This window comes from Amphichorda felina (assembly GCF_050947745.1).
Source record: "Amphichorda felina strain 45539 chromosome Unknown scaffold_1, whole genome shotgun sequence".
Classification (NCBI taxonomy): Eukaryota; Fungi; Ascomycota; class Sordariomycetes; order Hypocreales; family Bionectriaceae; genus Amphichorda; species Amphichorda felina.
The window spans coordinates 448,745-476,086 of NW_028145049.1; the positions used below are offsets into that span (position 1 = coordinate 448,745).

The 27,342-nt window shown below is 56.2% G+C and overlaps 8 protein-coding genes across 8 annotated transcripts; 4 read left to right on the forward strand and 4 right to left on the reverse strand.

Annotated features, from left to right (window-relative positions):
• Nucleotides 1-155: 155 nt before the first annotated feature.
• Nucleotides 156-1,321, reverse strand: ACO1O0_000149 (chaperonin 10-like protein; the record flags this gene model as incomplete). The annotated part of the gene is made up of 2 exons (XM_083189649.1): nucleotides 156-1,205; nucleotides 1,268-1,321. The coding sequence occupies 2 exons, from the start codon at nucleotides 1,319-1,321 to the stop codon at nucleotides 156-158; spliced, it is 1,104 nt and encodes a 367-aa protein (XP_083053508.1).
• Nucleotides 1,322-2,079: 758 nt separating this feature from the next.
• ACO1O0_000150 (uncharacterized protein) lies at nucleotides 2,080-4,158 on the forward strand (the record flags this gene model as incomplete). Its single annotated transcript, XM_083189650.1, has 1 exon — nucleotides 2,080-4,158. The coding sequence occupies one exon, from the start codon at nucleotides 2,080-2,082 to the stop codon at nucleotides 4,156-4,158; it is 2,079 nt and encodes a 692-aa protein (XP_083053509.1).
• A 108-nt stretch (nucleotides 4,159-4,266) lies between these two features.
• ACO1O0_000151 (uncharacterized protein) lies at nucleotides 4,267-5,133 on the reverse strand (the record flags this gene model as incomplete). Its single annotated transcript, XM_083189651.1, has 1 exon — nucleotides 4,267-5,133. The coding sequence occupies one exon, from the start codon at nucleotides 5,131-5,133 to the stop codon at nucleotides 4,267-4,269; it is 867 nt and encodes a 288-aa protein (XP_083053510.1).
• A 61-nt stretch (nucleotides 5,134-5,194) lies between these two features.
• Nucleotides 5,195-6,189, reverse strand: ACO1O0_000152 (uncharacterized protein; the record flags this gene model as incomplete). The annotated part of the gene is made up of 4 exons (XM_083189652.1): nucleotides 5,195-5,791; nucleotides 5,851-5,957; nucleotides 6,013-6,081; nucleotides 6,141-6,189. The coding sequence occupies 4 exons, from the start codon at nucleotides 6,187-6,189 to the stop codon at nucleotides 5,195-5,197; spliced, it is 822 nt and encodes a 273-aa protein (XP_083053511.1).
• A 2,874-nt stretch (nucleotides 6,190-9,063) lies between these two features.
• On the reverse strand, nucleotides 9,064-15,531 carry ACO1O0_000153 (ankyrin repeat-containing domain protein; the record flags this gene model as incomplete). Its single annotated transcript, XM_083189653.1, has 2 exons — nucleotides 9,064-13,642; nucleotides 13,793-15,531. The coding sequence occupies 2 exons, from the start codon at nucleotides 15,529-15,531 to the stop codon at nucleotides 9,064-9,066; spliced, it is 6,318 nt and encodes a 2,105-aa protein (XP_083053512.1).
• A 1,684-nt stretch (nucleotides 15,532-17,215) lies between these two features.
• Nucleotides 17,216-17,989, forward strand: ACO1O0_000154 (lipocalin family protein; the record flags this gene model as incomplete). The annotated part of the gene is made up of 4 exons (XM_083189654.1): nucleotides 17,216-17,452; nucleotides 17,516-17,687; nucleotides 17,747-17,841; nucleotides 17,906-17,989. 4 exons carry the CDS (start codon nucleotides 17,216-17,218, stop codon nucleotides 17,987-17,989), a joined length of 588 nt encoding a protein of 195 aa, XP_083053513.1.
• Nucleotides 17,990-19,241: 1,252 nt separating this feature from the next.
• Nucleotides 19,242-21,482, forward strand: ACO1O0_000155 (ATP-binding protein; the record flags this gene model as incomplete). Its single annotated transcript, XM_083189655.1, has 2 exons — nucleotides 19,242-20,556; nucleotides 20,611-21,482. 2 exons carry the CDS (start codon nucleotides 19,242-19,244, stop codon nucleotides 21,480-21,482), a joined length of 2,187 nt encoding a protein of 728 aa, XP_083053514.1.
• Nucleotides 21,483-25,968: 4,486 nt separating this feature from the next.
• ACO1O0_000156 (S8 family peptidase) lies at nucleotides 25,969-27,117 on the forward strand (the record flags this gene model as incomplete). Its single annotated transcript, XM_083189656.1, has 1 exon — nucleotides 25,969-27,117. The coding sequence occupies one exon, from the start codon at nucleotides 25,969-25,971 to the stop codon at nucleotides 27,115-27,117; it is 1,149 nt and encodes a 382-aa protein (XP_083053515.1).
• Between the last annotated feature and the right edge of the window lie 225 nt (nucleotides 27,118-27,342).

A 27,342-nucleotide genomic window follows, 5' to 3' on the forward strand; every position in this document is an offset into this window, starting at 1 on the left:
TGGGTTAGTTGCTTTATGAACTGGATTTGGAGATTAGAAATGCCGTGGTTCTGGACCTGTTTAATCCGTAATCCAGACACACAGGAATGAATTACCAGTATGCCATTGCCAATCACTATTATCATCAAGGTAGTCGACTGCAATACACTCCAGTGCTACTCCATCCGCACCACCAGCCGTCCCCTGAACGACTTATCCTCATACATGTCCACAATCTGCGGAATCTGGTCAAACGACACCGTCTTCAGATGAGACCGTATGCCCGCCCTGTCCACCACCTCCATCATCCTCTCCGTCGCCTCCCGCCCGGCCACATAGCTGCCCCTGATGGTCAGCTCCCTGTACGCCAGCGGCTCCGGATCCAGCTGCCACGGCCGGGGCGGCAGGCCCAGAATGCCCATGACGCCCTCGACACGTAGGATCTTGAGCGCCCACCTATTCGCCTCGATCGAGTCCGTGCAGACCACCGTGGCCGCAGCGCCCTCGCCCCGCGTAAAGTCAAAGACGGCCCTCGACGCAGCCTCCTCATCCAACGAGTCCAGCACCAGGTCGGGACGCAGGTTCGCATTCTCCATGTCCACGGCCAGCTCCCTCCCCGCAGCGCGGCAGTCCACGCCCACGGTGCGGAAGCCCAGGGCCTTGGCGAACTGCAGACCCAGGTGGCCCAACCCTCCCACGCCGACAATCACCACCGTCTCGCCTGGGGCCAGACCCGCCGTGACCTTCTCGAGCGAGGCCCAGACGGTGCAGCCGGCGCACATGAGCGGCGCGGCCTGCTCAAAGGACAGCGAGTCCGGCAGGCGGACCGTCGTGGCCGGGTCGGCCATGGCGTAGTCCGCAAACGACCCCTGGTGCAGGAACCCGGCCGTCTCGCGGTTGTCGCAGAAGCGGGCGTCGACGTGGCCGTCGGTGGTGGTCCTCCTGCGCACGTTGCAGCTGGGACACGAGCCGCAGGCGTGCTTGACGTTGAGGGCGCCGACGCGGTCTCCCACGCGCAGGGGCCCCGTGTAGCGCGGGCCGAGGAGGGCGACGGTGCCGGCTGTCTCGTGCGAGGGGATGAGTCCTAGGGGCGTGGGCTTCTCGAACTGGCCCTGTAGGGCTTGGACGTCGGAGTGGCAGAAGCCGGCGGCGTGGACGCGGAGCAGGATGTCGGTGTCGCCGATGGAGGGGAGAGGACGGGTGCCGAGGGCGTAGGGTTGGTTGTACTTACGGATCACGATCAGTGGGAGCTTATATGGGGGTGAGGGTGGGTGGGATGCTAAGGTACCTGGGCGATGTAGGCAGCCCTCATGGTCGAGGGCAAGCCGTCTGGGGGTGTCATGGTGGTTGCTGTCTACGAGTCTGGTCACTGTGGTGATGGTAGCAACGTGGGATGATGAACTGCGACTACGAGGGGCCTCATGGAGGCCGTGGAAGAATCATGGTAGCTCAGCCCTACATGACTGGATGGTGATGTAAGTCAATCGTGGGGGGGGTGACTGGAATGGAATGCGTGTTGGAGAGGAGAGTTGGAGAGTTGGAGAGTTGGAGACTTGGAGTAACCACCGGGTCTGCGGCGGGATTAGTACAAGTATCATGTATCATTCGGTCTCCGGATCCCCCACCTTCTCCTCCGGTGCTCCGGGCCCGATAGACCGGCTCTCCCCCGTCTTGATGCATATAACGCTGTCAATTCATCCATTCATTATACTGTCAAGGATGGGCATGGCATTGCGCATTCCATACCCAACTTGAAGACTAGTATCCCTTCTAGACCCCATCATTCTGGTCTCATGATCCATCACCACAATGCCTGCCAAGAACCCTGCATGAACTTCCCTCCCGGAAATACGGGGCGCCTGGGATGGGCTGAGTAGGGCTGAGGTCAGTCTGCCTTGTTGGGCATTTCGCGTACTGATACGATTCATACGGGTCGCCGAGACCCATGTTTGTTGGCCATGTCAGTTGCCATATCAATCGCTCTATCAATCGACATAAATAGATATATCCAACCCCGCCCATGACATGAGCTTCATCATCTCACCCACTTCATTCACTCCACACCCAAAGTATTCGTATTTCCTGTGACTCCTCACCGCCATGGCTGAGCTTCCCATACGCACCCGCTCCGCGCCCGGTGGCCCCATCCATGAGCTGTCGGACACGGACCGCGAGCAGCTGTACCAGCCCATCTCGGGCTACGAGATCCGCCTGCTCAAGATCCATCCGTCGGCCGACTTTGACGATGGCATTGTCTGCGACCTCGTCACCGAGGACATCACCGTCGACTCCATCCCTGCCTCGTGGGAGGAGGACCAGACCCTCCCCATTGTCGCCTACGAGGCCCTCTCCTACTGCTGGGGTCGCGCCGACATGACCGAGACCATCCTCTGCAACAACATCCACGTCCCCGTCACGGCCACCCTCCTCGAGGCGCTGCGCCACCTCCGGCGCGCCGACGAGCCCCGTCTGCTGTGGACCGACCTGTGCTGCATCCACCAGGCCGACCTCGTCGAGAAGGCCCACCAGGTCGAGATGATGTTTGCCATCTTCCAGCGCGCAGCCGGCGTCGTGGCCTGGGTGGGCACGCCGTCGCCCGAGGATGAGCTCGTCTGCCGCATCATCGACGTCCAGGCCGAGGAGACGTACGTCAACCTCGAGACGGGCATGAACATGCTCGAGATGCCCGTCAAGGTCGAGATGTACATGGAGCCGGGGGAGACGGACCCCAACCGCGACGCCGCCATCTCTGCCGCTCGTGCCTTTGTCACCACCAGGCCCTTCTTCCAGCGCACGTGGATCCGCCAGGAGATCTTTGCCGCGCGCCGCCTCGACCTCGTCTGCGGGACGTATGTCTTCCCCTTCAAGCGCTTCACCGAGACCATCGGCCAGCTGCTGCCGGAGCAGACGACGGATGGAGGCCGCTTCGTGGGCCGGTCATCCTCCGACGACCCGGACGCCGCCAGGGCCCTCCAGTGCTACAGCTACTTCAGCCGCGACCACGACAAGGACTACGCCATCTCGTCCATCAACCTGCCCAGCGTGTGGTTCCACAACGCCATGCGCAGCGCCATGTACCGCTCCTCCCTGGCCCACGACAAGGTCTACGCCGTGCTGGGCATGTCCTCGTGGCAGACCTCGACCGTCGACTCGCCCTCGGTGCCGGACCCGGAGACGGACGTCACCAAGGGCTTCCCGCGCCCGGACTACACCAGGCCGGCCGGGGCCGTGTTCCAGGACTTTGTCAAGCACCACGTCAACGCCGCGCGGACGCTGCGCTGCCTGAGCATCTTCCAGGACCTGTCACTCCAGGGCGAGGACCTGCCCTCGTGGGCCGTGGACCTGCGCGTCGACGCCCCGCGGTACCTCAACACGCAGCAGCTGTCGTACTGGGGCATCGAGTGGGAGGACGAGGTCCCCGAGCAGGACTTTGAGGACCACGGGAAGCTGGTCGTGAGGGGGATCCGCGTCGCGCGCGTGGGCAGCAGCGGTCACACCAAGGAGGAGGAGGAAGAGAGCGCCGACCCCTGGGAGGAGTCGTACCCGCGCTTCGCAGTCAGCGAGCCAAACCCCATGCTGCAGAGCTGCAACGACGCCGACGAGCATTGGCTGCCCCTGGAGACGGAGAAGAACGACGAGGGGGACGACATAGAGAGGGGCGCCGACGCGCGGCTGGAGGAGACGCTGGGCCTGCTGAAGCGTGACTGCGGATACACGTGGGTGCCCGTCGGGGAGCGCCTGGCGCCGCTGGCGGTGCAGGAGGACATGTACGACTGGCCGGGCCCCCCGGAGGAGTTCCGGCACCATGCGTTTGTGTCGAGCCTGGTGCGCGAGGGGGATCTGATTGTGCATCTGGGGGGGTCGGATGTGGCGTGTGTGCTGAGGCTGGTGGAGGGTGAGGAGGAAGAGGAGAAGGAGGAGGAGGAGGAGGAGGGGTTTGATGAGGAGGAGTTTGATGATGAGGAGTTTGATGACGAGGACGACGAGGAGAAGAGGCGCCAGAGGCGCGAAAAGGACAAGAAGCGGTGGAAGTTCCTGGGCCCGGCGCTGCTGACCATGGGCATGTTCGACAAGGAGAAGCTCAAGGATGGAAAGCCCGTGTTTCAGCATCACATGTCGCGGGTGGATGACACCGAGATGGACCGCGAGGCCAAGGCGAGGGACTTTATGCTTGTGTAGACCAACATATCACTGCCATCTAGTGCATACACAACAAGTAACACATTGCAGGACACGCATGTATCTATTCCCAACCCCAGTGTATTGCTCTATTTCTATTTGTATTCTCTATACCGCATACCGGATCGACCGCCGCTGCGCCCGCCTCTTCTCCTCCTCCGTCCGATCGTCCATGGACTGATCCAGGGGCCCCTCCGGGTACGAGCGCAGCCTCTGCAGCGGCAGCCCTATCGAGTCATCCACGGGCCTGCTGAATCTGTTATACACGACAAACCTATCCTGCCCACCAACCACAGCATTGGGCGGCGTGGCAGCACGGATCGACCTGCGCCTCACCTCCACGGCGTCATCCTTGATGGGCTTGACCCCCATGTACCGGTACACCAGATTCAGCGCAGGGATGGACAGCCCGTGCACGACAATGGAGAAGAGGACAAGCCAGTAGACGACAGGGCCCATGACACGCGTCAGGTTCGTCTCCTCCTCGTCGCCGTCGCCAAGCTCGGGGAACAGATGTCTCGTGTGCTCGACGTAGAACACCGCACCCGCGCCAATGGGGCCAAAGTAGCCCATGAAGAGCGCCTCCTTGTAGTCCGCCACGACGGCCGGCATGAGCCGGTACGTCAGCATGATGGCGGGGATGCGCCGGAAGACCAGCACCAGGAGGCCCAGGCCGACGAGGCGGGCGTAGGTCAGCCCCGTGCCGTCCGGGTCGTGGAAGTCGGCCCAGGGGAGGACGGACCCGATGTACATGAAGCCGCCAAAGTTGAGCAGCACGTCCACGCACGAGTTGACCTCGTCGTGGCGCCGCTCCGTCTCGGCCAGGAACTCGCCGTCCCAGTTCAGCGCGTTGCCTGCCACGAAGCACGCCAGGAGGTCGTCGGTGCCGATGGCGCCGCATGTCCCGATGAGGAAGAGGCCCAGGGCTGTGGGGGCCAGCAGGTAGGACTCGGTGTCGATCCATTTCCTGTCCATCTTGTCAGGTCTTCTGTTTTGCGAGTGGGAAAGGGGGGGATGTGCCAGAGTATCAGTTCACTCACCTCCTCAGCACAAACTTAAAGACCAGGCACGCCCCGTATCCCACGGCAATCCCGTACACGATCGACAGCAACACCACGTACAACCACGTCTCGAGAACCCAATGCTTCATCGCCTCGCCAACGCCGCCCCCCAGACGGCCAACATCCCCCGACCGGGCGAGCAGGTGAGAAGCCCCCTCAGTAGCAGCAGCAGCAGTCTCACCCCCCTCCCCCACACCCTCATACGTGCCATGCCGAATCAGATACGTCGCCAGCATCAGAAACGGGAACCCAAACCCATCGTTGGCCCCCGCCTCGGACGAGATAATCTCCCGCAGCGGCCGCGCGACAAACTTATCGGCAAAGGGCCCCTTGGCAATGGCCTGGGACAGGATGGGGTCTGTGCAGGTGACGCAGGAGCCGATGACGAGGCCGGCCAGGAGGGTGATCTTGGGCACCGTGGCGAGCATGCAGGCCGTGGTGCAGAGCCACATGAGGGTCATGATGGGGAGGAGGCACAGCGCCAACTCCTTCCAGCGCTTGTAGTTGTACTTGGCCGGGAGCTGGTAGCCGGCGATGACGAGCTGGACGCCGATCATGACGCGGGCGACGCCCTGGGTATATGTGTTTAGTCTCCCTTGATGACGATCGGGGATGAGATGAATAGACCAACCAGAGTGATGGCGCTTGTCTGGCCAGGCTCGGCGGCCCCAAACTGCTCACTCTCAATGAACTTGGCAGCCACGGGACCCAGGACAATGCCAATGACCACGGCGGGCACTTGTTCATGTTAGACGGATAACATCTTTGGGCATGCATGAGAGGGTACACGTACAGGCCTCGCCGAGGTACCAGACCTGCTTGATCAGGACGGAAAACGCGCCATAGAGGACGATGAAGGCACCTGCAGCAGTCAGCATGCTCTGAGAATAGGGAGCACGCGGGAGGTTAGATCTGACGTACCCAACACGCTGATGACAATATTGAGCTCACTAAGATCCAGGGTCGGCATCGTGTCTCCAGGCTGCTCCGTGACAGAGCTTCACGCCGGATCTATTATATTAAGTCTGGACAGGATACCCAACGACAAACAACGATGTAAATCGGCAGGGAATGATAATATGAGGTGGATATGAAGCAGGCTAGCTAGCAGCAACCCTTGACCGGCAAAGGCGAGCTCGCAACAAATCGATAGATAAAATACCAAAGCAGGCCTGCCAGTAGCTCGACTTGGCGCAGGCGGCAGTTGGAGTATAAAAGACGGAGTGACAGCAGCAGCAACGGACGCAGGGGGGGGGGGGGGGGGGGGGGGGGGGGGTGCTGCCCGGCAGTGATGTGCCAGCCTCCACGTTGACGCTTCTCGAAGCTCGACCGACGGACGAAATTAGACCACGGGGCGGCCGGGGGGGTGGTCCGTGAGTGCCGAGGGAGCAGCAGCAAAGGAATGGAATGGCGCTTCAGGAGTCGGCGCAGCAGTCAATCAAAGACGGGTCGCGATACGTGGCGAGGGACTGTGGGGGTCCAGTCCGATGCTGGCAACGTATCGTGGGTTGGCGCTCCGACCAACGCAGTAATGTATTCGTAGCAGCTCGGGTCAACAACGACCAATGATTGGGGGGGGGTGTTTGAGCGAGGACGATGAGAGTGGGCGAACCCGTGACAATGGGCGCGTGCGGTTGCTTTTGAGACGGTGGTCGCGCGATCTGCGACTGGGGAGAGCCGGTGTGGTACACTCGTGGTGGAGGGTGGCGATCTTGGGAGCCCCTGAGGACAAACGTACCGCGTATTGTTTCGTACAAACAGAATCTCGACAGTTGTCCTACCCGTACGCTTAAGTAGGGCGATCAGGTAAAGCATGCGTCGGCCGAGCAGCCTCGCGTGATGATATGACATTGGTAACACCACAACTTGGGCACTGCCAACTTGGCAAGTCTCCCTTCATTCTTGATTCCATCATCCCACCCTGGCAACATTCAAGTAGTACCCGTATACCATCCCGTGGCCTGGTAGATGGCGGCGGTCCAAGTACCGGTACCGCGTCACGCGTGTCGATCAGCGCCAGGGGCAGGTCGCTACGGGCGTGGCAGCACGCAAGGCACGCAGAACAAGGGTCCCAGGAGTGCCATGACCTGTACGTCGTACGGATAAAAAGGCTCACTCACTCACCGAGGCAATGTCTTGGAGCTGTGCTCGCTAGGTAGAACAGGACACGATGTTCCCAGGGGTGTAGCCAGGGGTCGTCAGTGGCCAACGCGCCAAGAGCATGGAACCACGCAACCTTAAATGATAAGCATAAATGAAGCCAAAACAAGCCGCATGCCAAGCCACTTCAAGGGGGTACGTACTGTGCAGTTGTAGCAGCTCCCAGGTCCTAAGCCACTCCGTGTCGCACTCTCTGACGTTGCGCGACAGACTGCTTGCAGTATTGTGTATTATTAGCACTCTTAGGTTGGGCAATTGAGGTTCAAGACGTGTCTTCCGTGACGCTACGTATCATCTTCTGCTCCAACTCCCGCTCTGGGCGTCTGTCACGATATGGGCCCAGCCTGCATATTCCAATTTCCATGTCATCCCACTCCACCGGGCTAATTTGCAATCTGCCATTGCCGTCATGGCTGACGCGCGGGATCCGGCGAATCAATACCGCCCACCGTCGTGGGGGTCCAAAACATTGAATCCTGATCCTCTGACATTTTATATTTGCAAACCCCGGGGAACGCGCGGATACCTCGTACCCGCCGTCGTAACGTGGACAATCCCACCGTCCCGTTCCAACTGCCTGGGCTGCAACATCTACTAACTTCCAGCCGCAAGGTCCTGGAGTCAACACCCAGCGGGATCGGGATTTGTGGGCGGAATGAATCGATGGCATATCCTAATCCCGCCGATGATGAACGCCGGCCTGCTGCTATACGAGTGTCCCTCGTTTTCCCTTCTCAAGCCTCATCTTCCGACCCGAGCGACCCGGTATTGTCATGTTTTGCCGAGAGTATCCGTAGTTCGAAATGAATTCAGATCCAGCCGATCTAAAAAGCCCGTGTCAAGCTGCACCCTCACACTCAACCAAGGTTATACTCAACCAAGGATAACCTTGGTATTCCGTACTACTCCGTACTACTCCCACATACGTGCTCGGTCCTCGCCCCCGTTTCGGTATACAGACCCAAAGCACCTTATAAAGCTGACACGTCTCAGCATTCCGCCCGCACAGATCTACCCTTGAACAGGAGTTAACGGGACTATCGTCCATTCACATGTCCCGACCCTATGCCAGACCGTCTCGTGCAGTCATATGGGACCGATTATCATCATCGCACTCGCGCCGAAAATGTATCTTGCCAGAAGTCTTCCCCCGTCTTGTGGCAGCTAACCTCGATCCTACCGAGGACATCATGATCTAGCCTTATGTTGGAGCAGACCTGATCGTCGCCCCTGCATGTCTCGAAGCAGCATCACGCGTGTCATCTACAATCTTAGCTGACTTATCCAAAGCGGAGGACTCGAATAGCGGCCGTTCATCTCCCCTCGGTCTTCCCTTCCGGAGAGATTGCCAGAGACTTCATGATCGAGAAACACCGCCATGATATAGAAAACTAAAACTGTCGATGGTTCCCAAGATGACTGGGAGGCTATCCTAGGAATATGAGACGTGATGCGAGGGTCCATGTCGTTGCAGACGCAAGACAGATCAGGATAAAAACCAAAGGTAGACTTCCACAAACAGATATCTCTCCCCCACCCATCCCCTCAATTTGACACATTTGACACTCCCCTAGATCACCCTGGAAGACTGATGAGGTGGACTTCCCAGAGACATCGACTCGACAATGCAACAGTTTCAATCACCATTAGTCGGTGACATGAAGCTGTGGCCGACCCATCCCCCTTATCCCTTCTTCTCAAACAGGGCCAAAATCGAATGGTTACCACGCGCAGCAGCAATATCGAGAGCCGTCTTCTGCCCACAATCCTCCAGCATGGGGTCCAGGCCAGCTTCGAGCAGCGCCTTGAACCACTGAACACTTCCCTCCGCTGCAAAATGCAGCAGTCCCCTGCCTTCATTATCCCTGGCAAACAAGTCCACTCCCAGCTCCTCCAGCATTGCTCGCAGAGAATTTGCCTCCACCGTTGTCGCTCCCTTGGCCGAAGCAAAGTTCGAGAGATGCTGTGAGTTTTGGCGGAACGCGAACACGGGTGTCTGGCCCTGTGCGTTCCGTGCGTTGACATCCACGCCTCGCCGCGCCAGGTCCACAAACAAGGCCCGCGGTTTTTCAGAATCGATCTCCCTAGCGAGTTTGTGAAGCATGTTGTCCCCATTATTGTCAGTGGAAAATGGACTGGCTCCAGCCGATAGGAGGAGTTGGGGGACACCATCGTGCCGCCCCTGGCAGGCTCGAACGGCGGCATAGTACATTGGTGTTCTCCCAATGCCATCCTCCTGGTCCTTGAGATGCGGTGCCTTGTTCAGAGTGTATACAAATGAACGCTCAAATGACGTAGATCCACCGCCCCAACCGGAGCTAATAATGTAATGCAAGACGTTGCGACCAAAATTGTCCCGGGCTTCAAGATCAGCGCCGAGAAACATTAGTCGCTCGAACAGAGTGACACCCTCGCTATTTTCTGGCTCATTCCTCTCCTTTTCGTTCCCCCATGAACCAATCAATCGATCCGGGGAGCCACGAGATGCCACGTGGAGTAGAGTGCGACCTTTGGCATCTCGATGATTGACATCCAACCCAGGGAGGTCAAGGATATTGTCCACCGGTGCTTTGTGCCACAGCAGATCATGCAGCACTGTGTGTTCTTCATACCCTTTGGGCACGTTGATTGTCGGCGTGTCTCCTCCACTGACAGATGTTGCGTCTTCTTCCCTCAAGAACTTTGCCATGGGGTCAGCCCCGTGATCCAGCAGGACCTGCATTATCCGAATAACGTTATCAGCTTCGTCGGCCGTGGAGTACCTATATAGAGAACGCCCGGCATAGTGCAGCGGTAAAACTTCTCCAAACTTCACGCCACGCTGAAGATTTAGAAAATCAAACACTCCTCCTTTTTTCTTTCTTTCCTCGCTTGATTCTCCAGATGGCCAGCCCCGGCGTATGTTGGCATCGACTCCTCCAGAAAGCAGCGCCTGAACAGCCTCCGGATTCTCAGCATCAATGGCGGTAAATATTGCTTCAGCCGCCATCCTTGCTCCGTGGCTTATGAGAAGCCGGATAATGTCAGCGTCGTTCTGCGCGGACACTGGGCAGCTTCCCTTGTCGTCGACAGCGTTGACGTCTGCGCCCGCCGTTATCAGGATTCTCGCTGCATCTTTGCGGTAGGGCCCGTGTCCTTGGAGAGCCTCATGCAGCGGCGTCCGCCCAGATCCGTCCTTCATGTTCACGTCAGCGCCAGCTTGGAGCAGATACGGAAGTGCCTGGTGGACGTGCCACCAGTGGGCGCCACGAGCGACAAAGTGAAGAGCGCCGCCGCCTAGAACAGGCATAGAGCTGCCATACTTGTCCTTCTCCATGAGCCACTGCTCGTTGATGTCAACATGGAACTTTTCGACCAGCAAACGAACCACTTCGAGGTTAGGAATCTCTTGCTTGACAGCCACGATGAGAAAAGGTTCGGGATTGCAACCCTTGTGTTTGAACCCCGAGATGTCCCTGCTGGCAAACCACAGACCAGGTCGTGTCTTGTCGCCAAATGCATGCCAGTCACCCTTGACTCGGCCCGCGTCTGCTTCAGGAGTGCCTATCTTTTCGACCAGGGAAGAGAATCCGCCTTTGACTAGAACTGTCAGATTCCCCTCTCGATCCTCCTCAGGCCGAGGAAGAAACTTGACCCCTATGTGCGCAAGTTGGAGTACGAGATGGTATTCTCTTCTGGCCAAGAATCCGCCGACGAGTTCATGGTCATGTACAGACGCGATGAGCTCGGGGTCTCCAAGTGCCTGTATAGAAGACTTCATCCGAGAATGGAGCATGATTTCTGGACACGTATCCATCTCCCATTTGTCTCGATTCCTGTTCCATGCATCTATTAGGGCTGCCCCCGTATAATCTCTGTTCCTTGAAACAGCTGCTGAGATGCACCCGCCTCTCCTGATTCCTTCTCCTTTAAGCTGAGAGATATCGGCGCCATTCTTGATGAGCATGTCCAAAATCTCTTCAAGCCTTGCCGATTCGCTGCGAATCGACTCGAAAGATGGTTGGTTGGTTGAGTTGTCGTCTGACACAGGACGAGAAGTGTCATTTACTTTGAGAGCCGTTGCTCTCCCATTTCCTCTATCATCATCTGGTCGATGAGGATTGTTCCACAGGCCGGCCTCGTCTTCAAACTCGGCGCAGGCTTGGAATATTTTGCCGATTCGAACATCAGCGCCGGCTTCTAGTAAGAGCTGCACCGCTTCGGGGCGCCCCGATTTACAGGCATAGTAAAGCGGGGTGATGTGGTCATCTCGGCCGAAAGCTCTAGCATTGACTCCCATCACCGGTCGCGATACTGCTTCGGTCTCGCCCATCCCCTGAAGCTTAGATGGGTCCTCGAAAGCATCAACAGTCTCCTGACCTCTTCTCCTCAGCTTTTCCAAGAGAAGGCCAACAACATTGCTTTCCCGGCAACGGGACGCCAGGTGCAGAGGAGTCAGTCCCTCCCTAGTGATGGCCATTGGGTTTGCACCAGCATCAAGAAGCTTCTTGGCGTACATTTCGCCGTTGGTCACAGCGATGTGCAAGGGCGTAATGCCGTCTTTATCTGCTGCATCAAGGTTCTTCGCTTGAGAAATGATGAGGTCGATTGGCGTAAGTCCTGAAGGACCCCAGTTTCTTGAAAGGTGTGTGTTAGTGGCGCATAGGATATGCAACGGCGTGCGCCCCGTGTAATTCTTCTGCTCCAGATCTAAGCCCATGGAGAGAAGGTTTCTCCACATTGGAACTATTTTCGGCGCACTATAGTTTCGGTGGTTGTCTTTTCGAAGGGCAAGTTCGTGGAGGAGGCCATTCCCACGGTAGTCCACTGCCCGGATGTCGAGTCCCTGATCAACCAGGAAATCGAACCTGCTCACTCCGGAATTCCCAAATTCTGAAGGAGCTTGGTCAGACTTGACTACCTCATGAAGGCATATGCCACCGTTAGAGTCACGGAAAAATGCCGAGGCCCCTCGGTCTATGAGCCATCGGAGGTCATCGTGCGAACCTTTGTCACAGCCGTAGCTACGCAGTGACCTGGACGCCAGGCGGAAAAATAAGGTCATTCCGTTCCCATCGACAGCATTTATATTGGCTCCCGCCTCAAGTAGGAGATCTAGAAGCTCCATGTTCCCCTTTGTGACACTTTCTAGCGTATGCAGAGAGGTTTGCCCTTCTCGATTCTTGAGGTTCGGATCTGCACCTGCCTTGAGCAGGGCCTTGACAACTGCTGTATTCGAAGTCCCCTTGCCCAATAAAATATGGAGCACACCATTTCCACGGCCATCTACTGCGTTGCAGTTCGGTCCATATTCCAGGAACTTGAGGATAAGATCAGTTGCGCTCCCAGAGCTGGCCAGCATGCACAGGAGGGGCGTACACCCATCATCCCTCGTGAGCTCGATGTTTGCATTTCCCTGCTCAACTAGCAGCATCATACAATCCATATTTCCAATCTTGTGGAGAGGTGCGGAGCCTGAATTATCCACGGCATCCGCATCCGCCCCAGCATCAAGGAGCAGCCGGGTCAGGACCGGAGAACCAATTGCACCGTGCAACGCGGTCCGGCCTAAAAAGTCGCGCTGGTGGATGTCGACACCAGCTCGGGAAAAGAGCGAGATTATGGTCTGCCAGTCATCCGGCTCCAGTGCTCTTATGTATCGTCCCCGCCATCCGCGTTCTAGGCCGCATACCCGATGGAAACTGTTGCTCCGAGGCTGGCTTCCTTGGCTAAAGTAAGCCCCACCAATACCAGCAAACTCATCGCCAGAATTCGTGCACATGATACCGGGGTCTGCTCCAGCCCGAATAAGGGCCGTAATAGTCGCAACATCAGGAGCACTGCAGGCACGGTAGAGCGCCGTGTCTCCCCGAACCTTGGCGTTGACATCGACTCCAGGATGCTGAAGAATCCGGGCAACTACCTTGGCCTTCGATTTCTCAGCGCTCCATCCCAGAGCAGAATGAACGGTGTCTATATCCCTGAGGAAGGGTAGAAATGCTTCCACAGTCTCCAAGTGTCCATTGTCGCAGGCGTACATAAGCGCGGTGTGGCCCTCCGATCTTGGAGCATTTCCACATCTCCTCCCCGGATCTTCGCGCGTCTTCGGAGTCAGGGGGTCAACTCCGGCCTCTAGTAGTACCCTTACAGCTTCGTGGTGGTTCTTGGAGGCCGCCTTGTGCAGGGGTTTGAGTCCATGTCGTCTATCGTCCTGATCTGGGTCGGCGCCGGCTCTGATCAACACGCGTATGACGGCTGCATGGCCTTTGGTGGCAGCCCACCAGCTGCAAATTTAAGATCTTGTCAGTACATGTTCATTCTTTGTCTTGCCTTGGACAATTAATATGGCAGTTCCTGATTCTCCATGGGAGATCACTCAGGTGCCCATTGCAAACAGCGAGCCAAAGGAGTTGAAGTGGTACAGAAATACTTACAGTGGCGTTACATCATTAGCTCCGTGTTGATCCGCCCCCATGTTTTTAAGAAGCTCTTTGGTGTATGAGACGAGTCCAAGATGGGCAGCAACGTGAAGTTGCGTAAATCCTCGAACATCACACCTATAACGTTCTGGCCATCTCATATGAAGCCACTTATGCATAATTTCCTTTTGGCCCAAGAAGATAGCGCGAAGCTCGGCGTTCATATCGCTCTGATCATGTTCAGCAGCTTCGGAACTCCTGACATGATGGTCCCAGTTGCGATATGCATACTCAAAGAACGGGTGCTCCAGACTTAATTTCACCAAATCATCCCCACTGTAGTAGGTCTGAAAGTCTTCTGATTCTGATTCACCATTATCAGACTCATCGTCACCCAATTCATGCCCTGTACCAACAGCAGCCAGCGGTCCGGAACATAGGTAACGCAGGCATGATAGGGCAAGCTGTTCATGTGTTACTCCCACACGCAAGATGGGATATCCCGAATCGTTGTCTGCTAGGCGTGTCGTGCCTTTGAGGTACTCGGTGAAGGAATGGTGAATCACAGAAATCGTCTCATCCGCCAAAATCTCCAACAACGGTCCGCACGCTGCTCTAACAAGATCTTTTGTAGCTTTCAAGTCTCGTGTATGCCCGTCTGGATTAAGGACCTTGATCATTTCCGCGAGCTCTAGTAATCGCATGGGACGTGTAGCATGCGTGACGGATTGCAAAATCAGGCGCTGGATACTTGGGTCCACCCCTGATCTCTGGGCATGCTCCTTGAGCAAGTCGGTGTACAGATAGTTCAGGTCTGCTGGAAGCTGTGAGAGAACGACGTTGATATCGGCCCCCGGTTCGAGAAAGGCATCCATCGCCAGCCTTGCGTAGAGGAACAGGCCATTGGCACGACCAGGCACCGCATCTGCGATAACCTGCCAGTCGCTACGCGGGATGGAAGAATTAGATAAAGTGTGTCGCACGTAAGTCGAAATGTCAGTATCAACCATATTCTCCTCCAGCCGAAGATGAAGACAGGGGACCCTCCTCAGTGGCACTTCGACCCTAGGAACGGGGCGGCTTGTCATCAACACCTTGACTTTTCCAGGCTGCCAACGGCTCAGAGTACCAAGCGCCTCAAAGAATATTTCATGGCCTTGATCCATCTCGTCCAGGGCATCAACAACGCAAAAGACCTTGTCAGGGAGACGAGCTAACGCCATGCGCAGGTCCGTCCACATGTCATCCATTGATATGCTTCCAATAGACCGTCTATCTTTCAAATAGGTTGCCAATTGGAGCTGCAGAGGCGGACTGTATGGAAGAACTTGGTCCAGCCAGTCCCGTAGCAAAGCTCGGGGTTCATGGTTGGCCTCGATGATCTGTCGGAAGAAGAAGAAAAGAACGGGAGAGGACGGGTTTGACTTGGCAAGCTCGCTAATCAGATTAGCCGACATGACAGACTTTCCAGACCCTGGAATGCCACGAATCCAAAGCATGCCATGACTAGAGGACTGTAGCCACTCTTGATATGTGGCGCTTGACGTCAGCCAGGCCCCAGTCCCAGCGACGTGCGAGGCCCGATGCTTGCGGTACTCTCCCCCGACGGCATCATACGAGGTGGGCTGCAGCCAGGACCTGATTTCTTGGATCTTCTCGGGTGACTGAGGTAGTATGTTTTCTGTGTTGTAGTTGCTGACATCGTCGTAGTCGATGAGGACGACATCCACGTCGCTAGCACCGTCTCTCGACATGGTGCGTAAATCGTGATGCCACGTCCCGGTGTTGCACTAGATTTGATTGAATATCGAGTTTCTTTTTTTTTTCGATGAAACGATATATGAAAGGCAAATAGGGGATGGAAAGGCGCCCAATTTATCAAACTCAAACACTGGAAGATGTTATTGATGGGTGCAAGTTAGGGTATTCATGCGGATAAGAAGAGTCGAGTTATGGTTGCTGCGATTGACTTACTAAGGTTCTTGTCATCCCCAGTTTTTACGCCGCTTTTGACGGGGTGCTTGTCAAGCCTTGTCAGTTGTCACAACGATAATCCACCCTGTTCTGACACTGTCGCTTCAAGGACTCACAGTCACATTGGCTGCCTTGTCTGGTCTCGCAGATGAATATGATCAGGCAACAGGGAGCGAACCAAAAATAGAGCCTCAGCCCCGGACCGGGAACATCCTTTTTTTCGTTTGAAGACCGAGTGCGAGGAGACAAAAGAGGACGAGCCTGGATTGAATTGGGGCTGTGATGATGTTCCCTGCAAGTTGTTGGCGGAGTCACGGTCCTGGCTGTTGCCTGGAGGTGAGATGCCCCACCACGTTCCTTCCCCGTGAAGTCCTCTAGTCCTTGACCACCTGCGCCTTCTAATTACATCAGCATCTCTTCAAGATACTAAGGTAAGTACGGATAGGTAATTAGTACCAGTAGGCACTACCACTGTAGTTGCCTCAGATAGTGGTGCCCATTATCATACCCGCATTTCATGCCAGGCCAGGTTCCATTGTCGGAAGCAGGTGTTTACTCCATCTTTGAATACCTCGCTCCAGAACGAAGCGCGCCGGGACTCGGGGCCCGAGGACGTCAGGGTCTCCCAGAGACGACAACATTAAATTACAACACTTAACAACTGGACGGCAGGTTATAGTTCGAGCATTTAATCGACTAAACACGGGTACAGTCCATCGTCACAAGAGATATCTAGCTAAGTATAGTCCGTCTCTATAAGTAGTACATTACCGGCCTCGCAGGTAGGTTAGTTCAGGCAAAAATACACTTGCTATCCTAACAAACGATGAATTTATCATCATTCCGTATGCACGGTGTATTGCATGTATCCGTAGATGATAGGAAATAATCAAGTTGCTCTTCTAGGACAGAGGTGTCTCATCAGTGTGGTCGCACATATGAAGTAAATGGCCAACATTCATCCCGAACGACATTCATCACCCTCACGGTATCTTACAACAACCGCCTTGCGGGACTTGTGCAACAATTAATAATATGTAACTACATATCCCACGGTTGATTCCACTGCCTAGTGTCGGGTAGCAACGTCATTGATTCTACAATTGCCAGGGCTGCATCTACGATGGCCCACGATCCGAACGCCATCCAGAGGCACCTTGGATCGAACCAAACGGAATGGGCCATGATCCCCAACGCCCAGCCATCCGGGCCTAAGACGCAATATTTAATGGTATCAATATCGTCATCACCGTGAAAATCCTCATCTCTATGCTTGGCATTTCGGAGTTGAAGGCGTCTAGGCATGGGTTAGCACGGGCGGAGATTAGTATAAGACACGGCTCACGCGAGATCCCTTGAAGCGTTTAACCTTAAATCCAAGCGACGCGCCTTTTCCTGCCACCTGGAAACTCCTTTGTTTACGTATAACCTTTCACATCCCCAGCCCCAAAATAGCAACTAGTCATGCGCCCACTCAACGCCTTTTACGCCGCCGCAACGCTGGTGGCCGGGGGGGGCAACGACGGCCAGGCGTCGTCATCCAACGTCGTCCAGTCGCTCTGGGATGGCCACTGCTACTACCCCACCGGCGATGCCGGCTTCAACCTAAAGTCGTACCTAGGCCGCTGGTACCAGGTCGCCGGGACTCTGGCCCCTTTCACGGCTGGGTGCAAATGCATCTCTGCCGACTACGCGCTCAACGTGAGTAATGCTAGGCCCAGCTCCAGGAAAGCGACGCCTATATATACTGATTTTTGCGGGTAGGATAATGGTTCCGTTCAGGTGAACAATACCTGTGAGAGGAATGGCCAGAGCTCTGGTGTTCTGGGCACGGCGTCGCCGGCGAATGCTGCGTATGGAGCCGGTGGTGTTTTCCGGGTCCAGTTCCCAGGGCGATCAGCACCCGACTGCCCGGGACCCAACTATATTGTCCAAGGTAGGAGATGGGCACTCAGACATTGAGACGATTTTCTGCATCCGCTAATGCTATTCCAGACTATGCTGGTGACTTTGCCATCGTCCAGTCCAACAACTTCAGCACGTTGTTCATCCTCAGCCGTGAGCAGCACCCGGAGGACTCTGTCCTAGATGTAAGTGCCACAAGACGACGGACACTCATATCCAAATATTCCAAATGCTGATTTACCTGCGCAGGCTTGGATCAAGAGAGCTGGACTTCTAGGGTCAAGCCTTGACGAGGTGGTCAAGACAGACCAAAGCGACTGCAAGTTTACTTAGGACGGATATTCGTCATCAAACTAGCCATTATCATATTAGCAATATAATTTGCATCGCTAGGATTTTGTTTACTTACTATCAATAGACCAGGGGCTTTCAAAACACTCGGTGTCTGTCGACTTTCCTTGGAGGGGCATACCTAGAGGAGGCAAGACCGATATCGATCTGTGACTGTCCTTGCATGTGACGAAAATTCCCCAGCGATCGCTACCGTCTTGGTCCGCCCCGCCCCGCGCAATGGTTCGCACTGGGGGATATTCCAGCCGCAACAATCAGAGTTGGTGTGCGCGTACCGTCCCTAAGAGAGCGCAGCTGTTGGGAGTTTCTCTCGAATTTGATGCGCCCATGGTGGTCACACGACAGTCATCCAGGCAGGCGCGCACCGAGCATGGGCCAGTCCTTGGGCGACGCGTCACATTGGAATTGCCGCACGGGTCGTATTCGATGTGCCGCTCTGCAGACTAAGGCTATGCCAATGGAATCGCTCGGAGCTGGAGGAAGCTCAAAGGTCCGGGCGAGATCAAATGGGAGTACTTCTGGCAGTAGGGAAGTACCTGAGAACCTAGGTGAGGTGTGGTTGTCCTAGAAGCTCTTGCCCCAAGCTGAGCCCAGATTGCTTTGTGGGCCCCTACCTACAGGACCCCAACTTCAACCTGTCCTACCTTTCATAGCGCGTACCTTCCACTCAGGACTCCCTACGTACACCCACCTGTCCTACATTCACCAACCCCAGGACTCGATGTTTTTACCTCTTCCACCCTATCCCCATCAAAGTACGCATACGAAAAGCCAGATACGAGACGGAGATAGGACCATTGCCCGGCGCCCGAGTCCCATCGTCCCTGCATGCAACCAGTGCCCGGAAAATCACCGTTCTGGCCTACAGGCGACCATACAGGGTCGTTGCTCGTCACACAAGGCAGAAAATGGCCCAACAGTCGTTTTCGGACAATGGAAACGAGATGGCAAGCTCTGGATTCCCGCGGTTTCTCAGGACTTTTACCCCCAGTGTCCAGGATGGCATCGGGTCTCGGCGCGCTTGCCTACTGCCTCTGCCTCGTCCCTACAGGACAGCTGCCTCGCGCCTTGTTGTCGCGTTTGCCAGCATGCAGCTTACCATATTTAAAGAGCAAATCCCGCGTCCAACAGGTCACCTATAGATGGCAAGATCCCCCAAGTCCGAATTGAGTCTTTCATGCTCTTCTCAGATTTTACTCGACCCTGGAGCGAACATCCCTCACAGCCCACAACCATGGGTATCTATCACTTCTTCTCCACATTGCGTCATAAGGCCTTCCCCTATAAAGAACCCAACATCTCCAAAAACATGGACATCGGCTCCCTTGACGATGACGATGCCAAGGCCGCCCCTGGGAAGCTCGCTAAGAACCCGGGCTTTGGGTCCGAGCCGACTATCAAAACCTTGTACGAGGGCCGGAGATCGCGTCCAGGCGCCTACGACTGGGTTGACTATCCGCCCAGGCAGATGTCCAAGTCGGCCGCTCGCGCCCATGGTCGCGTCGCCATCAGGACCTACAAGATCAAGGACCTCGAGAAGCCATGCATTGGCGGCCACTTTCCCTTGCGATACCACGAGATTGAGATCCAGAATCCGCTGCTCGTGGCCCTGCTGGAGCCATTGGCAAAAAAGGAGAATGTATTCCTAGACATTCACGAGAGCGCCACGTTCACCTATCCCTTCCGGGTCTTGTGGTTCTGCCACGACGACATCATGAACACCCACAAGAAAATGGATGTGTCCGATGCTACCAAGCCCCATCTAACGCTGCTTGTCAGACTCATGGAGGACCTGTTCTCCAACCTACGAGTGAGGTGGATACATTTCAAGGCGAATGGCCTCATCGACTTCAAGCACGCCTGGACTCTGTTCCCGCGGGGCTCGACCGTCTACAGCTATGGGCTCAATTCAGAGTTTCTTGGCAAGGTTGAGACAACCAATTACTCCACTTGCAACAATGTCAGATACATATTTATAAAGATCAAGATCATGACGTTCAATGGCGACAAGTTTGTATGGGAAGACAAGACACTAGCTATACGGCAGTTTGTGGGGTACAAGCCAGTGCGCGAGCTCGAGCACTACCCGCTCGAGTTTCACCCAGAAGGCGATACCATCAAGTCTCGCTGCATTTCCCGTGGTAAGAAGATGCTTGACTTCCAGGGCCTCAACTACTGCTGCTACGAAGGCCTCGCCATTCAAAAATCTGGCGAGGGTATCAGCAAGCACAATATCGAGGGCCGCGTACTCATCGATCCAGTGGGATACAACAAGTACCATTTGAACAAGGGCAACCGCGAGGACAGTGATCCAAGCACAGACAGAAACCAAGCTGGCAAGATGGACAGACACCGGGCTAGTCGCCGGCGGAGACAACCACCCATAGAACAGCCGGATGAAGAGGGCGAAGCCGTGCCAGTCGACCGACAGCACCGTCTGAGCGATGAAGAGCAGCTCACAAACAAGAAGGATATGCTCTCCCGCGAGGACGAGCTCGGATTCATGTCTGAGCTTGTTGGGGGTTACGCACTAAAGAGCAAGGTCTGGGGTACGTTTCCATGTCTAAATACTGCCTGATTCGATGCATTCTAACATCTCGCAGTGGAATTTTACGTTGAAGACATCCGGCCGATGGTGTGGAACGATGAGGCATACTCTCATCTAGTCTACGACGATCAACAAAAGGACCTAGTGCTATCGTTTGTCGAAAACCACAAACCAAACCCCCACACGGGACCCAAGCCCAACTCGGCCGCCGCAGAGGACGTTATCATTGGCAAGGGCCAGGGGCTCATCATGCTCTTGTCCGGTCCCCCGGGCACCGGTAAGACGCTCACCGCGGAGGCAATATCTGATCGCACACACCGCCCGTTATTCTACTTGCAAGCCGAGGACTTGGGTATCAACGCGGCAGCGCTAGGCGCCAACATTAAGCGCGTCTTCGAGATGGCAACAGACTGGGATGCCGTGGTCCTGCTGGATGAGGCGGACGTTTTCATGGCAGAGCGCAACCCCAATGACATCCACCGCAACGAGCTGGTCAGCATCTTCCTGCGCGAGCTCGAGTACTACAAAGGTATTTTGTTCTTGACGACCAATCTCTACCAAACCATCGATGTGGCGTTTCGCAGCCGCGTCAACCTGCACCTGCTCTTCCAGGAGTTGTCGCGTGATAAGCGGGAGACAGTATGGCGCAATTTTCTCAACCGGATGCCGGAGGTGTCCATGGCCAAGACCAACGGCGTCAACGGAAGCGTGGACCATCAGGAAAGGCCACTAGATGACGAGGATGTCAAGGAATTATCGCTGTGGCAGCTCAATGGGCGAGAGATTAAAAACGCAGTCAAGATGGCGCGGAGGTGGTGCGACCACAAGGGATACATGCTCACGCTGGAGCGACTAGAGAACGGGATCAGGGCGACGAACCCGCACTCGAGCAAGGACACTGACGTAGACGGCAGTCTATACGACTGATGAACGGCAATAGGCAACAAGCCTGGTACACACAATCCTTTCAAGAATAAATACACAAGATTCACGCGCAGAGCAAGACCGACTTGCGTGCAAACACGGATCCGAAGAGTGCGCAGTGGTGTGGTGCATTTGGTAAGGCAGTGCGAAGAGACACCGTCCAGTCCAACAGGGAAACATTGCCCTCGTCGCAAAGCGGTCAGCACCGCGGTGCATGCAAACCAGGCCAAAGCAGCTCTTATCAGTATCGGCGCTGGTTCCGCCGTTGCTGACGGGGGTGTTAATGATCCCGGCCAGTTGGGCAAATGACGTAGCGAGGCCAGCCCAGGTAGGAAGCTGGGAATAGTGGCTACTAGTTGGAGGCGCCAGGGGCGATGTTGTAACGTCTGCAAGTCTCCCTGTGAGAGCGCCGATGCCGCTGATGGAGGTGTTCGGGTCGTCGGGGCTTGGCTTTGGAGTCGTTAACCATGATCAGTCTGTGTGTTGAGTCGCTGACCATGAAAACCAGGTGTGTCGTCTTGGCGGATCTAGTTACCCTATACCCAAGGTGTGTTGAAGAGCGTGGGCGATGCTTGGGATGGGCGGACTGCAAGAAGAGTGTTTTCCATCAACCGGTAGGTTTGCATGTTCAGGAAGGCAACAGAGATAAAGAGAGCAGGGCGTTGTGTGTGTAGGAGAGATGTAGACGAGCTGTTTGTGTTTTATTTTCTCTTGATTTGTTGTAGCAGTTTTCATCTTTTGCCCTGATTTCCAAATCTAGCAATTTCAGATCTCACGGATGGCTGACAGCAGATGTTATCTCATAGCCCTGTCCTCCTCCGAATCCTCAATCCTACTATACGACACGTCTGAATAGATATCCCGAACGCTTTACGAATTAGCAGTCAAGCTATACTCTCACCACAATTGCTGCCTAAAGTACAGCCGTGCACTGACATCGGCCTGCCCGCGCCGACGATGTGGATCTTCCCGAGCGCTTCCTAGACTTATACTAATCGATACACTAACTCCTAAAGGATCTGTTCGATGTAACAACTGAGCTCCTCTTTGGTCGAACAAGCGCAACCGCGGAAGGCGGCACGGCATCAGCCGTCTTCTACTTGAGAAAATGCTTTTCTCTCCAGCGAGTGCCTAGCTGGTGAGGCCGGCAAAGTTGGGGATATGGGCGGTAATGGAATTCTCGGCCATCTGCGAACGACGATGACGACAATTACCGGACGGGACGTTGCCAAGTATGCCGTTATTCGGTCTCGGCCTTGTTTGCGGCCGCCTGCCCGATTTCTCGGATCTTGGGTGTCTCACATCAGCACGAAATGTCGGCATCTGATCGAGCGTTTGAGTCATGGGCCGTCTGGTGACGGCGGCGGTGCCGTGACGAGCCGCGAGAACAATGCCCTGACATGATTCACATCGGTTGCCAAGCTTCTCCCCCCTAGTGTGACGCCTAGGTCATCGTCGTCGCGATCGTGACAATTGGCTCGGGAGGCTGTGGAGTGCGGACCCGGGATTCAGATTCGACAGATTAAAATGCGAGATGTCGACACGGGAGGCGAAGAGATGGGGCTCAACAAACGAACGCAAAAAAAGAACGTGACGAAGAAACATCAAAAGATCCTATGTTCTTCTGTCTGCTGGGGCTGTGGGTGATCGAAAGCCATTCCGTTCTAGTCAGGTGGTCGAGTGTTTTGTACATCTTGACCCTAGGGGGAATGTGGTGTGGCGGTGCGTCTTGCGGGGGGATGCTGGATATCCGTGGAAGCTCTGCCAATTTCGGGAGCTTGGATGATTGGATCACGAAGAGGCGATCGACAACCTTGAGCTCAATCTGGATACGAAACTTGCAAGCTCCCGGAGCTTGTCGATGGGGAAAGAATGAATTTCACATCATCCGTCCAGACTGGAGACAGGTTTCTATATTTGTCGCGGACGGACACGACGAAGATGCACATTAGTTGGCCAGTCGAGCGTGGCAATGGCTGTCAGGGGAGAGCGTCGTATCGCTTCGATCGCCAAGCTTCACGTCAAAATGTAGGTACGATGTAAGCCAAGAGATCTGAAGGTGACGCTGGGGGGTCACTGGGTGCGGATGCCATGCTCAGTGGCTGATGCTTGGCCTGCTTGGCGAGAATGCTTAACGAAGCCGCCGGGAGATCAAAAGGCACCTTGGGCAGGGAGAGAGGAGAGCGCTTGGCCACAAAAGGCTGCTGGGCGGCGCAGATGCGATGCAATGCAATGCACCGTCGGTCATTGCTATGAGTCTATTATCGCCGTCTCCGGCCGAGTGCCAGCAGAATAGGTTCCTATGAGTACCTAACTACGCCATGCTTCCCGTCTCAGGCAGGCCTAATACTTAGTACCATTAGCCACATCAAACGGGTTCATCTCCCGGCGCCACTCTCGGAGAGGCAAGAAGCCTGAGTTGAGGGTGCAGACTGCAGAGGCCTGCCGTATAGTACAAGTATATCTCGAGGGCATGATGTCGCACCGACTGCCGCGCTGCCGGCCTGCTTGATTTGGGGCGAGATGGGCATCTGCCGTGGGTTGGCAGGGCAGCTCCCTGCTGGTATACGGGTTGTAATGCGCTGTGAGTACGTAATGGGGGTTGGTTTTGCCGGTTCCTGTTCATCAACGCATGTATACGGCAGACTCAAACACTTGAGGGAAACAAGCACTTTTGCATGAAACGGCGGAGGGGCGGACCAGGGCATGGATAGCGCGGCAGTTATTGGGTGGATGCTGGATCTGGCGCATCTGCAACTCTCCAGTTTCCATGGCCTCCCTGCTCCCGGGGGGCACCCCTGGCGGCCGATTGCATCGCTGGAAGGGCCTTCCCGAGCATATTTGGAAGCCTGAAAGGGACTTGACTGATCCGTGATGGGGCGATGGCGGCGGCTTGTTGTTCACTTGATGATGCGACCCACCCCGACTCCGACCACGGGGATCCGGAGGGCTCTCTGGGGGTGGGGGTGGGCTGGTGGACTGGTGGACAGGTGGACTGGATGGGCCATATGATGGACGATCGGGCATTTTGTCCCTGGTGCTCCTGCGCGTCAGAAACTCAAACGTGAATCTCCGCAGCAGTGGCGATATGTTTGATGGATGCTGCGGAGAAAAAGGTCATATCGGATATTAGCAGGGAGCAGCACCACCAGCAGCACCAACAGCAGCACCAACAGCAAGCCAGCAAGCAGCACCGCCGCGGTGAGAGCACGGCAGGCGATCAGGCCATTGACCGATGCAGCGACAAAGCGATGCAGCGTTTCGTCACGTCGTATTCCCGGCACATTTAGCCCTCTCGTTGGCTGTGCACAGGACATTGCAGGGCCGAAGCGTGCTTTCGGTGGTGTGCCAGAACAGAACTGCCAGTGCCGTTGGCAGGTGTAAGCGGTTCAATGTGCGACAACGTGCGGCAACGTACAAGTCGACTCGAGCCAATCCGCGCTGCACAATTACTACTATGGACTGCTGTCAACAAGCCACGGTAATAATGGCGGAGACGGAGATTGTCGCCTGGGCAGCAGCAGCAGCAGCAGGTCTTGACCGAACAGGTGCAATGAGCTGGCTGGTCACGGGGACATGCGTCTGCAGCTCGAACGAAGCAGGACTCTCACATGCTATTCGCGCCTGGGCAGAAACACCAGCAGCCACCAGTCACCAGTCCCGCCACTAGCACACAGGCTTGGAAGCTGGAGGCTAGTTCGGCCGCGATAGAGTACTCCTGATAGAGGGCGACAGGGGCCCAGGGATCCAACCAGATGTGCCAAGGCCCCCAAAGGGGCCCAAGGAGGTTGAATGGTTGATGAACCAAAGGACCGTCTGCCACAGCTCGGTGGGGCCAGTCCCCAGGTGGCTCCGGCACTCGTCCAGGAACGGTTGAAGATCGCCAGGGGTGGATCGAGGACCGCCGACTCCGACTGCACACCGTCCGCCATTCTGCTTGCCCCGTGGACGTCCCAAGGTACTTTGTGCTGAGGACTGAGAAGCTGTGGCCAGGGCTAAACTGCATGGGGCTGGCCGCTGGCGAAACGTTTCGGGATCGACAATTCGACATGCTAGCCCCGGGTGCTTTTGGAGCCAGCCTTGACCCAATGAGGGAGGAAAGACACCTTGTGAGTGAATGTCCTTGCTGCGAACAGCAAGTCGTCGTCGGCTCCTCGAGCCCCGTGCCAAACGGGCCTATCCAAGCTCATCCACGCCTGACCAGGCCTATCCAGCTCGTCAAGGCCGCCTTGCCATGCAATGGGTTCCTGCACTGGTGAGTGTATGGGGCCAACTGGTACCATGCTGCCATCCCATGCCGCCACCATACCGCCATGCCAAAGATTCGAGGATAAAAGACGGCCGTGTCTCGCCTCATCGACAGTCTTGTTTCTTGCCTCTCATCCTCATCTTTCCATCGAGTGCTGAGCAGACTTACTCACTCTCTTCTCTCCTTACCCATCCCAAGACAAACACCCCCCCTCCCCAACACCACAACAACACCGCCAACATGCGTGCTGCCACTCTCCTCGCCCTCATCCCCATGGCCGCTGGTCTCCCCTCGGTCCAGCGCCAGGCCCCCGTTCTGGTGCCCCGTGGTGGAAACCAGATTGACGGAAAGTACATTGTCCGCATGAAGAACAACGCCATGTCTACTGCCGTCGACTCTGCCATCAGCTCCATCACCGCCAAGGCCGACTACACCTACTCGCGCGGCTTCTCTGGCTTCGCCGCCAGCCTCACCCCCGAGGAGCTGGAGAAGCTCAAGAGCAACCCCAACGTCGACTACATTGAGCAGGATGCCATCGTCACCATCCAGGCCACCCAGGAGGATGCTCCCTGGGGCCTGGCCCGCATCTCCTCCAAGGAGCCCGGCGGCACCACCTACACCTACGACGACACTGCTGGCGAGGGCATCTGCGCCTACGTCCTCGACACCGGTATCGATGTCGACCACGAGGAGTTTGAGGGCCGTGCCACCTGGCTCGAGAACTTCTCCGGCGATGGCTCCGACGAGGACGGCCATGGCCACGGCACCCACTGCGCCGGCACCATCGGCTCCAAGACCTACGGTGTCTCCAAGAAGGCCAGCCTGTTCGCCGTCAAGGTCCTCGACGCCAACGGTTCGGGCTCCAACTCCGGTGTCATCAAGGGCATGGAGTACGTTGCCGGCGATGCCCCCAGCCGCGAGGGCTGCGACAAGGGCTCCGTCGTGAACATGTCCCTGGGCGGATCCTTCTCCCAGTCGGTCAACGACGCCGCTGCCGCCATTGTCGACGCCGGCATCTTCCTCGCCGTCGCCGCCGGTAACGAGGCTGCCAACGCTGCCGACTCCTCGCCTGCCTCCGAGCCCAAGGCCTGCACCGTCGGTGCCTCGGACAACGCCGATGCCATTGCCGAGTTCTCCAACTTTGGCAAGCTCGTCGACGTCTTCGGCCCTGGTGTCGACATCGAGTCCACCGTCCCCGGCGGTACCGACACCATGTCCGGTACCTCCATGGCCTCCCCCCACGTCGCCGGCTTCGGCGCCTACCTGCTGGGCAAGGGCGAGTCCATCGAGGGTCTCTGCGAGACCATTGCCAAGACGGCCATCCAGGTCATCACCGGCGCTCCCAACGGCACCACCACCGGCCTCATCAACAACGGCGAGGACGCTTAAGTGCTTGGTCCGCCATCGAACCCTTTTTATGTTTGCAGACGAGATAAAGATGAGATTTAGAAAGAAAGCCGGTCAGGTCTCGATAGAACGAGGATAATGCCGGTGTGTGCGCGCGCTGGATGTGCCGCACAATGTATCTACGGGGGACGTTGTTACGATATTTTCCTGATAGTATGAGAAATCTACCACACGAATTCGTCAAGTTGATTGTTTCCAAGTGATGTG